General features: G+C 42.4%; 1 protein-coding gene across 3 annotated transcripts in view; it reads right to left on the bottom strand.

Annotated features, from left to right (window-relative positions):
- Positions 1–17,425, bottom strand: part of EXOC4 (exocyst complex component 4) — a 634,239-nt gene that overhangs the window by 173,154 nt on the left and 443,660 nt on the right. For all 3 annotated transcript variants that reach the window (XM_075063737.1, XM_075063746.1, XM_075063741.1), the window contains exon 11: positions 3,486–3,705. In XM_075063737.1, coding sequence (XP_074919838.1) covers positions 3,486–3,705 — 220 coding nt within the window. The remainder of the gene's footprint in view (positions 1–3,485; positions 3,706–17,425) is intronic.

A 17,425-nucleotide genomic window follows, 5' to 3' on the forward strand; every position in this document is an offset into this window, starting at 1 on the left:
ACTTCTTCAGATGCATGGAGTGAAAATTACAGATACAGGTATAAATATACTGACACATGAAGAGAAGGGAGTTACCTCACAAGTGGAGAACCAGTGCTGACAAGGCCAATTCAGTCAGGGTGGATGTGGTCCACTCTCAATAATTGATGAGGAGGTGTCAATACCAAGAGAGAGAAAATTGCTTTTGTAGTGAGCCAGCCACTCCCAGTCCCTAGTCAAGCCCAAATTAATAGTGTTAAATTTGCGAACGAATTGTATACTTTTACATTTAGCCGTATTAAACCCCATATTGTTTGCCTGTTCCCAGCTTTCCAAGTGACCCAGATCGCTCTGCATCAGCTTTCTAGTTCTGATCTATAAGAACTCCTACTAGTCTAAAGGAAGGTTCTTCACACAACTCTGTTTATTTTTCATGATCCTGCCTTGCAGCTTGCCTGCTGCTGCAGTCCTGCTCTTACACCTCAGTTCTGATCTGGAACATTTCTGCTATTCCAAAGCTAGGATGAGTTATCTCCAGCTCATGTAAGCATCTGAACTCAGAAGTCCAGAGGTAAAAAGCTACTCCACGGGTGCCCCCGCTCCCCGTCATTTTCCATATGCTCGTTTAACAATCACGGCTGCTCTTCGGCTGGAACAATGCTATTTTGTGACATCATATATGAGGGACATGTTATTGACAATGTATTAGGTCCACTGGTCTTGCAAATGGAGGCTGGCAGGTGACTGTAAAAGATTCACATTGCAGAGAGGAGACATCCATGTTAAAAACCTAGTAGTTTGAAGGTGTTGTGCTGCCCCAAAATATTTTACTGTGAGGAGAAGAGTCTCCAAAGCAGCTAAGGCAATATTTCTGAACCTTTTTCAACCAGGGACCAGCTTGCTGCTTTCCTAAATTGCGTCAGGGAGATCTCAGGGACCCGGCTGCCTGCTGCCCTTCTAAACCGTGTCAAGGAAATCTCGGGGACTGGCAAGGAGGCTGCTGTGGACTAGCGCCGGTTCACAGACTGGTGGTTGAGAAACACTGATCTAAGGGACTTGCACTCCTAAATCCCTCTAGGCACTTTCAAAAATCTTTCCTCTGACTCTAGCTTTCATTTGTTTGTGATAGTTTAAATATATTCTAAACTTGCTGGAGAAACAGCAACTCAAATCCATTGTACCTCGATCAATTGACTGGTGGTTTTTGTCTTGAACAATAAAGCATGAAATACAGACTGCTACAGACTGTTTTCACAATTAATCTTTTCTAAACCAAAATGTAAGTTGCAAATACTGGACAGTGATACATATTCTGCAGGCTCTTGGACAGCACTTTTGATCTTCATAGAACAATTTCACTTGTTAATCCTCAAAATACCACTGTCACGTGACGGGGTGCTGGAACAATTGTACAGTGGGGATGCTGAGAGCCATCAAACCAAACTGTATACCTTGTATATAATGGAAACCACTTCAAGCCATGGAGTGCGGCAGCATCCGCCTCACTCGTAGTTCCAGCACCTATGGTCATGCGGACTAGTAATAATGTGTCCATTTTATAGATGGGATAAGAGAGGCAGAGAGGTTAAATTACTTGAAAAAAGCCATGAGAAGAGTCAATATCAGAGCCACGGTTAGAACTCAGTTCTGACCGCCCAGTCCTATGCTCTAGTCACCACACCAGTCCTCTCAATGGGCCTCCATAGTATTTCGTTATCACCCAAGTAAGGAGAAGAAATAGGTTTATTACTGTCATAAACAGATATGAAAAGTTAATAGCACAGAAGTACTTTATATCTCTTTGACTATAAAGGGTTAACAAGTTCAGTAGCCTGGCTGTCACCTGACCTAGGACCAATCAGGAGCCAGGATACTTTCAAATCTTGAGGGAGTTTCTGGTGGTGCTGCTGAGTGTTGGTTTTTGTTCACTCTGGAGGCCAGAGGGACCAGACGGCAACAGGTTTCTCTCCAATCTTCCTGATACGGGTTCTTAGAATTCCAAATGTGTACTAGATAGATAAAGCGAGTTAGGCTTATGTTTGTTTCTTTTATCTGCAAATGTGCATGGTTGGAGGAGTTCAAATTTGTATTTTGCTGAAAGGATTAATTGTACTTTATACTTAGGCTGGGAGAGTATCCAGTGCCTATAGCTAAAAAACCCTGTACTTAGTCCATCTAAAATTTACAAAGATAATTTTTACTGTTTTTTCTCTCTTTATTAAAAGCTTTTCTTGTTTAAGAATCTGATTATTTTTTTTATTCTGGTGAGACCCAGGGGACTGGGTCTGGATTCACAGGGAATTGGTGGGAGAAAGGAGGGAAGGGGAGAGAGGCGATTCTCTCTGTGCTAGATTACTTTCTCTCTCAGGGAGAGTCTGGGAGTGGAAAGAAAGAGGGAGGAAGGTGAATTGTCCTCCTGTTTTGTGATCAAGGAGTTGAATCACCGTGATCTTCCATGGGGTAACCAGGAGGAGTCCTGGGGAAGCAGCATGGGGAAAGGGTTTACTTTCCTTGGGTTAAGATCCAGAGGATCTGGGTCTTGGGGTTCCCCGGGCAAGGTTTTTTGGGGGGGGGGCAGAGTGTACCAGGCACTGGAATTCCTGGTTGGTGGCAGCGCTACAGGTTCTAAGCTGGTAATTAAGCTTAGAGGAGTTCATGCTGGCACCCCATCTCTTGGACGCTAAGGTTCAGGGTGGGGAATTGTACCATGACAATTACAATCGCTACTAGTCCTTATGAGACTGATAAAGAACTGTTCCAATGAAGCATGTCTCATTTAAATATTGTAACCTTTAAGCCAAATTTCTTAATAACAAAATACTGTTTAGTCAGCTTGAAATGTTCTAAGATTTGCAAGCATCCCCAGTTTCCAAATGTCAGACACAAGATAATACTGTATTAAAAAAAAACAAAACCCTTATAGCAAACATTTTAAGAAAGCTGGTAACAACACTTCATGATGGATTTACTGTTATTTATTGGATGATTACATCATCTGGACTCCTTGTCAAAGTGCCACACTAAGGCCCAAGAAGAAGAATAAGCCCTACCACCAAATTAGTGCACTATAATGGGTGAGATGCAGAGATGCCATTAACTGCAGGGTTAGCTGTGTGATTTACCCTTCTGCACAGGCAAAACACAGGTGTAACTTGCTGGGTGGGTGTTGGGGATCGTAGGAAAAATGCAAGGGGAGCAACACAGGAGTGAAAGCTGGTTTCAGAACGAAGGCGAGGTAAGGAATTCATTTAAATCAGAGCCAGGTGCGACAAGTACTAGTCCCTGAGAAAAAGAGCTAAGGACGAGGGAAAGATTGTTTCGTGTTTGGCAGCCTCCTCTCTCCACACACCAATGCAAAAATAGGTAAAAGCCATCAAATTAAGGGGACCCATATCGGAACGCATGTAACACATCTCTCTAAAAAAATTGCACACTGCTTCTGCTGCCAATACAGCCACAGGCATGTGACAACAGAAAAACGCTGGCGAGTCGCTCAGCTTGAGTACCTGCAGAAGAGGCCGTTGCACTCCCAGCATCTTCATGGTGTCTGCATTGGCCAATATCTTCAGGGGGTCAGATGCCTTGGTGACACCTTCTATCTCTTTGTTGATCTCTGCCAGGACTTGATTAAGGAAGATGTTCTTGATGTACATGGTGAGGAACTCCCGGAGCGGACATTGTTTGGTTGGGCCAAGGCCCAAGGCATGCTCAATCTCCTGAATAAATCTAAAATATAAAAAGGGAAATCATATTTAGTCACACAATACAATTACCATGACCTACACGTCCCATGCACACAGCTAGTGGAAGAACAGAGGGTCAATCATGGGAGCTGGCGGGGAAGAGCTGTAAGATTCAGAGGCAATGGAGTTCTAACAGAGTGCACTGGACACAGGCAGGACTCCTGAGTTTATCCCCAGCTATGCCCTTGACTGTACCCAATCTGAGATTCCTTAAAGGCTCCTGATCTTCAGAAAGGGCTGAGAATCCACTTAAAATGGAGGCACCCAAAATCGTTAGTCACTTTTGAAAATTCTGATCTGCATGTGAACTTGGGCAAATCATTTTACCTACCCATGACTCAGTTTCCCTTTCTGTAAAATGATGTTCCACTTTATTTCGAACAATAACAACCCCTCATTCTTAAAGGGCTCCTTTCATCAGCAGATCTCAAAGCACTTTACAAAAGAGTTTAGTGTCATTATCCCCATTTTTACAGACAGCATAGGTGAAACGCACGGAGGTTACATGACATGCCCAAAGTCACCCAGGCAGGTAGAGAACCAGGTATAGAACCCAGATCTTCTGCGTGCCAGTCCAGTGCTCTATCCACTTGGCCACAGTGTCTCTCCTCATGGACTGACTGATCCCTGGAAGACAAATGCTGTATATGTGCTATGTATTATTACTTTATTCCAGGAGAAGTGAGTGGATCACATTCACTTATATGCATGCAGAAGGCATGCTGCCTTTTTCCAGATATCAACCCACACTTAATGTCCCACTCTCTTCAAAAATTTCAGCATCATCTCCATTGACACATCTTATTTCACTGACATAATTTGCTTGGCCATGACAGCTGCTTTTTCCAGGAACCACCTCCTCTCACATCAATAAAGTGACACCCTCAAGGCAAAGATGGTTTCTTTGGTTTACATCTAAAATGACTGAAGTGAGTCATTTTTTTTCTTTATTTCCTGAAGTGATGAAGACGATAAGAGAAGTCACAATTAATTGATTTGTCAATCTATAGTACTTGTGTGGCTCCCATTACAGCTGTATTTGAGTACCTTGCAGACTTCAATGTATTTACGCTCACCACCATACCCTGGTGATGCAGGGCAGTGCTACTAACTCTGTTTATTTTTTATTTGTTTGTTTGTTTTTTGGGGGGGAAATTGAGGCATGGAGAGACTAAATGACAGGCCAAAGGTCATACAGGAAGCCTGTGGTGAAGCCGGGATTTGAACCTAAGTCTCCCAAGTCAGTTTCTTAACCACTGGGCCATCCCTCCTCTCCATGGGAAGAATTTTTTGAACGGAGGCATTTCTGACATTCCTGGCATTTATCAGCGATGTCTTAGCATTTACTATGCCCCCTCCGAACAGATCAATATGATTTTCTTAATTGTCGATATTTTGTACTTCCACGTGTAGTTCTCTAGATGAGGTAACTTCTCTTAGCAGGATTGATGGACTGTCCCCTGTCAATTTCAGCAGCATGATTTCTTTCAGCTATAAATCATTTGTTCCCTAATGCTTACACTCTGCTGACTTCATCAGTCTAAAATGACACATATGAGGTGAGGCAGCATCTGCATGGGGACCCATTCAGTCCAATAACTTTGAAAATTCACTCAACTGTCAGAGCTGCAGTGGGACTTCCCCAGCAAAAAGCACATGGAGAGAAACACAAAGGAAGGCAGTTTACTCCCTTGTTTGCACAGATCGATAAAGTGAGTAAAGTTATCCACCAGGGAAACTGCAGAGTCATGAAGCAGGAGAGAGGCAGAAGAGGCCTATCTCTGAAATAACACCCCTAGTGTCACCAACTTCTGTGGCCTGACATTTCCTGATGTCTTCAAGGGGATGGTTGTCATGATTAAGCTGTGACCTACTGCACTTTTATATTTGTTCCTATATCTATTTGCAATGTTTATATCACTCTTTATACGTATCAGAGGGGCAGCCGTGTTAGTCTGGATCTGTAAAAGCAGCAGAGAATCCTGTGGCACCTTATAGACTAACAGACGCTTTGGAGCGTGAGCTTTCGTGGGCGAATACCCACTTCGTAGGGCTTCTTACAGAGCATTTCTGATCTGGAACGTAATTTTAAAAATAAGAATTAACCTTCCCAATGCCCCTGGTAGTATCCTTGTTTTACAGATAAGGAATGCAAGGCAGAGTGCCTAGTTCCACAAATGCATACGCACATGCTAAGCTTTAAGCTGAGGAATACTGCTACTGAGGTCAAAGGGCCTACTCACATGTTCACAGTTTGAACATGTGCACAGCTGTCTGTAGGACTGGGGTGTAAACGACTTGCTGAAGGCCACAGGAAGAGTTGGTATCAAAAGACCCAGGATTAGATACAGAATTCTTAGCTCCCAGCCCCGTGACTTCATTTCTTTCCCAAAACTCTCCTAAGGCTCCCACTTCAATCACCATAGACCTTGTCTACATCAGGAAACTACACCAGGTTAGGTAACCAGGTGTTTTAATATTATGTAATTTCTTGGCACAGACAGGGCAACAGTGGCTCATTACCATTCAGTACGGACCAGAAGTGTGTCGGCAGTGCTTTAAGGGATTTGTATTTTACTTGACGTGAACCATAAAGTAATCACAGTGCATGTGAATGCTGATAGGCAGAGATGATTTAGGGAGTGTGAAACGTAAGACTGCTCAACAAAGCTTCCAAGAACAATGGTCTAAAGCTAAGGAAAGAAAATTCAAGCTAAATATTAGGGAAACGTTATTAAGAGCGAAAGCAAATACGCAGTGGAATGGATGACCGAAGGATATGGTCGAGGAACCATCGCTGCAAATATTCAAGAACAGTAGGATTAAATGACTGTGGTAATGACAGTGAAATACAGAAATTTTCACTGATTCAAAAGACTCCATTAAAGTAAGTGGGGATTTTGCATGAGAAAAGAACGAGTAAAAACCTAGTAAGGATGTCATCTCAAAGAGAACAGCTAAGCAGTGTGGGTGGATGCTATAAGTGATTTTCCCCTGCCCTCACCATTTATGATCTCACTAAAAAACTGATCTTATGGAAAATATATTGCACACAAAATTCCCTATATTAAAAGAACATTATTAAGGTTGCCGAGTCGGCACTCAAAGGGAGGAAATGCCAGAATTAAGGTTATTTTTACCACATTAGTTCGTCCCCCTTGCAAGTATGCATTATGATACGATCTTCAATTACATGATCGCATACAATTTTTTTCACAGGTTTCCTCCCTCCTTCAGTGAATGGCATGGACCTACTCTGGGAATGAATCAAGACGGTGTACTCAACAGCAGGGTTGAGACCTTTAGATCCATCACATCAAGCTCTGCCACTTGAGTTAATGGAATAACAGACAGCATTATTTGGTTGTCATCCTCTATGTGGATCAGCACTAGCGAGGGATGGGGCACTTTTCCAGTGCATTTCACGCATAACTGCTAACAGCAGAAGGATGATGAGACTCAGGATCCTTGGGTTCCCTTCCAGGCTCTAGAGGTGCATGTGATCTAATGGGAACAGACTCGTCTGCCCACTCCCTCCAATTGTGACCTCTTCTACCCCATTCCCACCAATCTATCTTTGTGTCCCAGTCTCGTCACTTTCACACTATGGCTTGTCCCAGCCCCATTGTCCTCATCTAATGAGCCCCGATCTCAGACTCCTTGCTCAACAAATTCTCCATCTCATTCTTCTGGACTCCCTGACCCAGTCTCCACCCATACCCAGTCTCCTTGCCCACCTACTCCCTGTTCCTGCCAGCTCCCCAGCTGCTTATCCTCAGTCTCCATGCCCGGCCAATCCCTGTTCCTCCTCATCCATGTCCTTAATTGATCTGTCTATCCCACAGCAAGAGGGTGGCCAGGTGACCAGTTTTTAACAGGAAAGTCTGGCCAAAAAGGGCACCTGACCAGACATCCAAAGTGTGGTTACTGCGAGCGGGGAGTTGGCAGGTCATCACACACACCTGCCCCAACTCAGCCAGGGCTGCCTCCTACCTTCATTGGGCAGCTGCAGCTCCCAGCCCTGGCTCCGCAGGTGAGTCCCTCCTGACTTGGTAGAGGGGAAAGTGGAAATGCAACGAGCAATGGGGGGAGGAGGGAAGAAGAGCGATGGGGGCGGGGTCTTGGGGGAAGAGGCAAGGCAGGAGTTGGTAACCCTACCCAGCAACCTGGCCACCAGTCACCTGTCCGTCCACACTCCCTGTCCCCACATCCTATTCTTCCTTCTGACCCTTATCCATTTGACTTAGGCAGCTTCTTCCCCCACAGACCTGGGCCCAGCAGGGGTAGGTCCCATTGAAAGCTCAGTTCAGATGGCTGGACCTGAACAGCTTGAAGCAGCCCAGAGCTGCAATTTCAGGGAAAGGTCCTACTCGGCTCCCAGCCTGACCCATAATATTTTATAAACAGGCACGTATATAAACTATTATTTATTTCAATTTATGACAAATACCTATCTGAACCCTAGGCACTTTCTGATCTTTACAACAGACATGAGACATTTGACTGAGTGACCATCATCATTAAATAAATATCTCCACAAGAACAGCTTCCAAAAATCCTCCTCACTCAGCTCACCCCCTCAGTCATCCCACCCACAGAATAGGATTAAAAAAATGTCATTTTGAGTGAAAAACTCACCAATATAAAATGTTTAAAAATTAAATAATTGAAAACTTTTGACTCTGGATTCAAACCCTCAAATGAGACACAGCTGAGTGTGTGCTGCACACATGACTGTGTGCCAATGGGCTCTGGAATCAGATGCCTTTCCATAAATCCAAATTAAAAAACCCCATATGAAATCATCATGATGGTGAAAATGGCTCAATGATCATTTCAACAGCTACTATTTTCATTTTATTCTCCAAAGAGTGAGATTTTAGATACACTTTGCTGCCAAACAGGACCATAAAGAAGGGATGAAGCCTCAGAGGAAGAGCTTTGATTCAAATGGTCTGCTTAGATTGTTTTACTAGAAAAAGAACCCTTCAGATGCAATTTTCAAGGGATTCAAGAAATAGTATCACCAGCCTCATTTAAAACCATCTCTCACTGGCACATGAAAATTGAAGAAAAACCCATAAAGGTTAATGCACTGTGGGGTGTATTCTCTCGATGGGTGAGAGTAAATCATATGGCACATCAAGAACATTCTCTTAACTTGGTAATAATAATCTTGGTAATTACACTTATTTAACATAACTGCATTCCTCCTTCTGCAAAATGCTCCAAAGCTTTCTCCATACAAAAATGCAAACCAAGCACATCATCAGATCCTGGACCACAGTCACTGCATATACTCTAGGGTAATTGTCCAAAATCCTAATGAAGCTAAGCGGGATTTAACTGATCAGATATACATTTTTGTGAAATGTCTGCATGGGATGGAGATCTTGAAAAGATGAGGAAAAAATGAAAATCTGCAACTCATATTCAATTCACAACCTGCGCTTGCAGTGATATACAAATTTAACTTGTTTTCTCTCTCTATGAAAGCATTTGAGGTGATTTGTGACTACAATTAACTGTTCCCTGTAGGCAGAAAAGCACTTTAGGTAAAATGAAGTGCCTTTTTGCAAATGACAGTCGTTTGAATTTTTTTAAAAAAGCACATAATTTCAGAATATTTAAGTCATTCTAACTCCCAACTTTGATGGCTGCCTTACCTATGCTGTATGTGTTTAAAAAAAGATTGATTCAGAAACTTATATCATCATTCGTCCCACATTTAGGTGTTTATTCCTTTTGTTATTAAATCTCTAATAAAAAGAAATGTCATTAAAAATATAAAAAATGCCTCACTGAATTCCAGTAACACCAGCAACTTCAGTTAAGCCTACCCTCACTTAACTAATGAAGCTATTACCCGAAAGTGCCCCCAAAATAAACAACTGGGTCGGATTTTCAAAAGCACCTAAATCATTTAGGAGCTCAAGTCCCACTGAAATTCAATGGGATTTGTACTCCTAAATTACTTAGATGCTTTTGAAAAACCTGCCTATTATATACTAGCTAATCCCCACTCACAACACAACTACTCCAGAATCATTTCATGTTTATTTCACAGTAGACTATTTTGTATTATCATAATAAATAATAATAATTTACTGTAGTTCCCATGATGTGGTAGGTGCTTTTCACACATTCAAGAAGGGACAGCATCAGCTAGGAGAAGATCACAATCTAAGGGTAGACACACAGACAGAACAATTGGCAGGACACACACAAATCAGCTCAATTCACTGTATGTAGCAGAGCAGAAGAGTGGCGTTTGAAAAGTTTTTCATTGTGAACGGCTTTTCCAAAATCATTTTTCAGCCTTTAAGGTAATTTTAGATTGATTAGCAGGAGGAATTAATAAACTGTGAAGTTTATGAGACTGTGAAATAGGCACCCCCAGGAAGTGATGGAAGCTTCATACTATTCAGAAAGAGACTGTACAATGCATTGGAAAAAACATTCCCTAGGGACCAATCTTACAACAGCATAGTGGATGGACTAGATGAGCCGGTAGAATTTTTGCATCCCTAATTTTCTATACTTTGATTTCTACTTCACAGGTCAACACTTAAACTACTTCCCTGTCGCCCTGTGTATATATTTATATAACAACAAAATAAGGAGTTGTTTTGAAGTTTAATCCTAAAAACAGAAATAAGAGATGATTAAAACTAACTGGGTAATGCAGTCAATTCCCTTGCTGATGCAGAACTGTTCCCTTTGTTACACTGTTGAATACTTTGTCTTGTCTACATTTTAATATCCCAAGTGGTGGATGTTTTCATCACTTCCCTTGATAAAATATTGCAAAACTTGATAGATCTCACTGTTGGGAAGTTTTTTGTGACATTAAACCTAAATTTCCTTCTCTTCGTTTTATCCCGTTATGCCCATGTGTCACCTTACACAATTTTTTCTTCCTCCTTGGTGATCACACTCTTCAGATACTTAATAAATCCCAGAACCCACACAGAAAACATCCTGCCAGACACTTTCTCTCCTTTATAACTAAGGGGATTCACATCAAATGTCCCTACTGACTGCAGCTATGAGAGTATGGCATGGGGAAAGAAGTGATTAAACAACATCCCATGAAACTGGTACTACGGAGCTGCTTATAACATACTCTGCTTACAATGAGATCATTGGCTTGCTTTCTTCCATCCCCCTAAATAGCTATTTCATGTACCAAGCCGGTTGACAAAACAATCTCGTTGGAATAGATCCCAATTCTTAACACAATCCTCATTCCATTTCATCCTCTCATTCCTTTCTTTGCTATTGAAGTGAAATCCTACTGAGATTCTTGAAGTGTCAAGTGATTCAGATCATTACATATGTACGTAGTACAATAAATATAAAATATCCGCCATTGTGGGTACACCAGAGATCATTTGCCATTGAAAACCCATCAGCTGAGTAGATAGTAAAATGATGGAATGCACAGTATTTTCACAGAAAAACTAGGCCGTTGGGAATTATTTTGTTTACAGTATTATCAGTTATCATGGAACTGATATATCTCTGAGGAAGGTGCTAATGATCAATACCTTAACAATATGAAAGATAAACCAGCTGTCTACACAAAAAGACTGTTTGAAGGGAATAGTATGTAGGAAACAGAAGCCCAAGCTCTCACCAAGGTGAGAGTGCACAAGCTAACGGAAGATGTAGGCACAACTCCTTACTGAGATCCGTCCATGGTGGTTGTATTTAAAAGCTTGCCAGCTTCCTCTCAGATAAATACTTAAGTTGATGTCAGTATCTGAAGGATTCCCTGTACCCAGGCAATGTGGCAAAATGCTGAGGTAACAGCGAAGAAAACTGGCAAGTGTTAAGGGGAGACCATTAAATCTTAGGCATCTGTCACTGAAGTAACTAGGTGTCAATTTAATGTAAGTTAGCTCATCTGTGGTCTAAAGTAGTAGAGAGTGCAGAGACCTGTCTTCAATCCTGGCTGATCTCACCAGCTTCTGCCTATATCACAAAAGCACTGCACATTTTGGCTGGGTGGCTAATCTCTGCTCAGTGCTTGGAAAATAGAGTTTGCCAGTCAAGACCGCAACATACTTGATAGAGAAGTGTGGGAGAGGCTTATATACAGCACTTGACCCTGTAATACATTGCGGTACCAGCTGGAACTGAAACTTATGTTCAGTGAAACATGATGGGGCTGAATTCTGTAGGGTACTTTAGGCAATAGATTACCGTAACAGTCCCTTCCCACCTGCAAATCTATCAAATCAGAAGTCCCTACACAGGAAAAACTGTCTCTGACTTCAACAAGCTTTCTGGATGAGTAAAGACTTCAGGATTTGTCCCTATAGCAGGATAAGAGAAGAAGGATGATAGTCTTATGACTAAGGCAGTAGGATCCAGGCAGTTTGGGTTCCATTGCTTGTTCTCTCACAGACTCCCTGTGTGACTCTTGGACAAGTTGTTCCACTCTCTGCCCCTGTTTACCATCTGTAAAATGGGGGTAATAAGACTTCCTATCTGCACAGGGTACTGTGAGGATAAATTTGTTAAGGGTTGTGAGGTACTCAGATATTATTGTTGATGGAGGCCATGTGAGTGCACAGAATAAAAGGTGTATTCACTGCTCTACAGCCAAAATGCTTCTGAAATAAATGTAGTCAAATTTTACTAATTCTGGGTCACTGAGAACAAAAATGATGCTTAAAATTGTTGATTGGCTCTAGTCTAGCTGCTGGGCTTCAGACTACAGCAGTGGAATCTCCTGGCAGTGATGTTAGGGTTTCCATGTTCCGTGACCATCAAAAGGATCTTGTCCCATTCTTCTTCATGGAAGGTGATCTTGTGCTGCAACAACTTCGATGGTGTGATGACAGCCCTCAACATCGTTCACGATCCAGATGAGTGGAGACTGTTCATTGATTCATCAAAGACGAGTCTTAAAGCTGTTTGCTGCATAATGGTAATGTTTTGCCATCAATTCCAGTTGGCGTGCAGTCCATATGAAGAAACCATGACAACATGAAACAACTTTGAGGTGCATAAACTATGACCAACATCAGTGAGCTTTGTGGCGATTTGAAGGTTGTTGCTCTCTTGCTTGGTCTGCAGACTGGATAACACAAGTAGTGCTGTCTTCTCTGCGAATGGGATAGTCGTGCAAGAGATTCCCACTACATTAAGAAAGATTGGCCATTCCGACAGTCATTGGCGCCTGGGAGGAAAAGTGTTCAGCATCCACCGCTTGTTGAATCAAGGAAGATTTGTTACCACTCCTACACATCAAGCTGGGTCTGATGAAGAACTTTGTCAAGGCCATTGACAAACCAAGCAGCTTTCAAGGATCTCCGTGGAAATTTCCAAGGTTAAGTGAAGGTAAGATAAAGGAAGGTGTCTTTGTTGGTTCTTCGGATTCGTGAATTTCTTCGAGATGACGCATTTGACCATGCACTGGTGGCAAGGAAAAGACAGCATGGAAAGCCTTCCAGTTAGTGGCAATAAATTTTCTCGGAAACAACAAGGCAGACAACTACAGGTTGTTGGTGGAAAACCTCTCAAGGCATACAAAAGCCTTGGTTGCAACATGTCACTAAAGATACATTTTTTGCCTCTCATCTACATTTTTTCGAGCAAACTGCGGAGCAGTGAGCGACGAGCACGGCGAGCGAGTTCACCAGGACATTGCAACAATGGAGAAACGCTACCAGGGCAAATGGAGCCCATCAATGCTTGCAGACTATTGCTGGACAGTGACAAGAGATGCTCATTTAATGAATACAAGAGACAGGCCAAGAAGTGCTGAGTAGACACTGAATAGGACAAACTATGTACATAATAGTTTTTGCCTTTTGTTTCATAATAATTTTATTTATATACCCTTTGCTGATTTTTAAGTTTACCATAAACAGGACAGGTGAAATATTATCATGTAAAGCAACCATAAACACATGAAAAGACCTAGGTTTACAATTTATGATTAAAACTCTACTATTCTCAATATACATAGACACAAATGTAAAAACTTAAATATCTTAGAAACAGTAGCCAATCAGTTGTTTAAGTGTCATATTTGAATTCAGCACATCAAATACATAATAGCACATTTTATCTCTGAAGCAGATGACTTCTCAAAATTGAACCAGTGTAATTTGTGCTGAAGCAGCTACTGTTTAGTAACTAGTGTGACTAAGTTCCTCCTCTGCCTTGGTGGGTCCTGCGCTTATTGGCGGATTTGCTCACCTCAGTGATCTTCCCTCTTGTGGAACCCACAGTCTGGGTCAGCTCCTCCTGTGTCTGATCAGGAGTTGGAAGGTTTGGGGGGGAGCCGGGCCCGCCCTCTACTCTGGGTTCCAGCCCAGGGCCCTGTGGATTGCAGCGGTCTATAGTGCCTCCTTTAACAGCTGCATGACAGCTACAACTCCCTAGGCTACTTCCCATGGCCTCCTCCAAACACCTTCTTTACCTCACCACAGGACCTTCCTCCTGGTGTCTGATAACGCTTGTCCTCCTCAATCCTCCAGCAGTACACGCTCTCACTCTCAGCCTTGCCCCCTTGCTCCCAGCTCTCACACATGCTCCTTCTTCCTCTGCCTCCTCCTGCCTGACTGGAGTGAGCTCCTTTTTTAAACCCAGGTGCCCTGATTAGCCTGCCTTGATTGGCTGCAGGTGTTCTAATTAAAGTAGCTATCTCCACTGCCTTCTAGAAAGATCTTAATTGGGCCACAGTGCCTTGATTAACCTGGAGCAACTGCCATTTGGTTACCAAGGTACTAGGGATTTGTTTTGCCTGGGGCTAACATACCTGTTTCTCAGTACTTTACTGTAGCCATCTGGCCTTGCCCCATCACACTAGCTAATTCCTGCAGATCACAAATTTCTAGATCAGTTGAAGTATCACTATGATAGAATGCTGTTTCTTACATTGAATCAAGGTGGGGAGTGTTGTTAATGGTTAGAGCACAGGATGATTAGCCAGAGCTCCTTGGACCTAGGAACTCTGGATGTAAAAAGTATGAGCATTTACTGCCTAAGCTAAAGACCTCATGTTCCATAGTTCAAAGGCTGTCGCAGATTCATAAATGCCTATATGTGGACTAGCCACTAGAGGGCTACAGAGAGTCACACTATGTAAGCATGAGTTATACTCTCAAAACCACAGTATACCTGTAAAACGCAACACTAAATAGGTTGAGCTGGCTTCTCCCAGTTATTTCTACAGAGCCACAGGCATGAGCTTCACTTTACTGACACAAAAAAAGGTCTCCGCTCCTAGGAGCTTACAATATAAGGACCTCACACAGACTCCCACTGAAGTCAATGAGAGTCTTTCCCATTGAGCCCTGAATTAGACATTGTAAATACATAGGAGAGGGGAAATGATGTGGAACAAGCATCTATTACCCTCCTCATTACTTGGCTAGCTCATTTTAACGGTAGTTCTGCACTACAACAAAGTCCATTTCCAGTGTTAATCCAGAGGGCCTAATTCTCATCTCTATGTAATCAAGCCAGTCCCATTAACTTTAATAGGAAGTAGGCATGTGCATCCAGGAGAGGAAAGATCCCACTAAAAAGCAGGGCTCTGCTATTGTAGACGTTAGTTTCTGGTCCACCTGGTCTGGATCTCAGCAGTCTCCTAACACAGGAAATCTTCATTAACAAGCTTAGGCATAAGTGAAAATATCTTTCTGCTCTGATTCAGCTGAGCAGTAGTTTAGATGCATTGCTCCAAAGCCTCTCTCCGTCTCCTTTTATTTTAATCATGTTGGAGGTGGATCTCATTACAGAAGTAATGATTTCCACAATAAAGCCTGCACAGTGTAATTAACGTATTGCAAACATTAGCATGATCCAGCCTGATAAAAAGTTTTTGGAAAGGTTATTTGACTATCGCTCAGATCACACATTATCTATCCTCTAATACCTTGTGAGGGCATGAGCAAGCTTTGGGAAGCTGCTGCATATCTCGGAGTTGTTTGGCAGCTGCCAGAACTTAGCTGATATTCAGAGGTGATTCTTCCTAAGGTGGTAAATTGAAGCAGTTTTCCGACCCTCCATAAGGAAGTCAGTTTTGTTTCAATAGCAGCAAGACAGAAGAACCGAAAATCATTATTGTGTAAGGAAAGCTGTGAAAAGGATATAAATGTCACAGTCAGGGCAAAGCATTGGGAAATATATCATGGAGAACACTGGTAGAAGAATGGATTTAAATGACCTAACCGGCACTTTTCTTTCTCTGATTTCTATTATTCAGATACTAGCAATGGAAATTTGAGAGAAACTCCAGGGTCATCTGTGCCAGATTCTGATCCCAGTTACAACCATGTAAAGCAACTGGCTTCACAGGAGTTCTTCCCTATTCCCACTGGTGTATCTGAGAGTGTGATATGGTCCTGTGAAGTTTATAGCATCCAAAGTCTAACTTTATTCCATTTCTATCTCTAGATACTATTACCACATTACTTCTCCCCACCCCTGGTGGAAGAATCAAAGCACCAATTGCCTGGTAAACATCCACCCCGACAGAACTAACAGTTGACTGGCCAACACTGAACTGTTTAGCCATAAATCTGTAATAAACCAGCAGGGCCATTTTTAGGATTTATGGGGCCCTATGCAGTATTAAACTGGTGCCCCTATGCCCGACAGCAGCCTGGGTCCGCATGTGTATTTTAGATAAGGGGGGTCTTTTGAAGGATTTATTTAAAAAACTCTATGTCTGAAGATCCAAGCATTTAAGGCTAAAGATGAATACTCAGATTGTGCATCTAAAAATCTGTGCAAGGATTTTTTAGAGATGTGATTTTATAATCTTCAGCAACATACTAATGAAATATGAGGGAGGTAACTCGAAGTTAGATCACTTGAGTAATTCTATAGTGCAGATGCACCCACAGTGAGAAATGACTGTATTTGCAAGCAATTACCAAAGCAATTCACGATGCCACTGGCCACTAGTGCTGGGTTGTGGATATACACAGCCTGCTTTGCATTTACTCTCCACCATATACGATTCACTGTCAGCTGGGCAACTTAACAACTTGCTGATGCTGGTGCTCCTTGTTCATCTCTTTCCATGTCACACTGCCACTGTGATGCCTCTCTGGGTGACTATTCAGAAATGACTCCCAGTATTGCTCTAATTCACTGGTGCTGGGCTTTTTGATCATTCATGACGACCAACGTACTTATTTACTGGCAAAGACGAGCCAGGGACACCAGTGAATTACGACACAGCTCCCAGCATCAAGTTTAAAATCATCCCAGTGGAGCATACTTTAAGAAATTTGCATTGGAAGGAGATGACTGCCCAGTTCTCCACAAATTCACCCAGCATTCAGCATCTTTATTCTCTTCTGAACTCCTGCTTCATAAAGATAGTGAAGGGAGCTGGGCCTTTTGAGGCACTTATTTATCCATCATGTAGTACATCTCATCAGATAAATCTACATACACACACAGAGAGGCCTTTTCCCTTATAGCACCTCAGTCTGAAGAGAAAATTCTGGCTCTGGTACATTTAGCGCAGTCTGAGATATGAAACCAATGCACCATGCTGCTCCCCCCACATAAATGTTCCCTTCGATTCATCCTTCCAAGCACTTCATCCTTCCAAGTATAAATTGAGTTCCATGCAGTTTACTGGCAGGGAGAAAGGGAGTGGTTTGGCATCTTTCACATTAGGCCTTAAAAGTCAGGTCCCCTCGGCACCTTGTGGACTCTGACTA

The sequence above is a fragment of the Chelonoidis abingdonii genome, chromosome 1 (genome assembly GCF_003597395.2).
Source record: "Chelonoidis abingdonii isolate Lonesome George chromosome 1, CheloAbing_2.0, whole genome shotgun sequence".
Classification (NCBI taxonomy): Eukaryota; Metazoa; Chordata; order Testudines; family Testudinidae; genus Chelonoidis; species Chelonoidis abingdonii.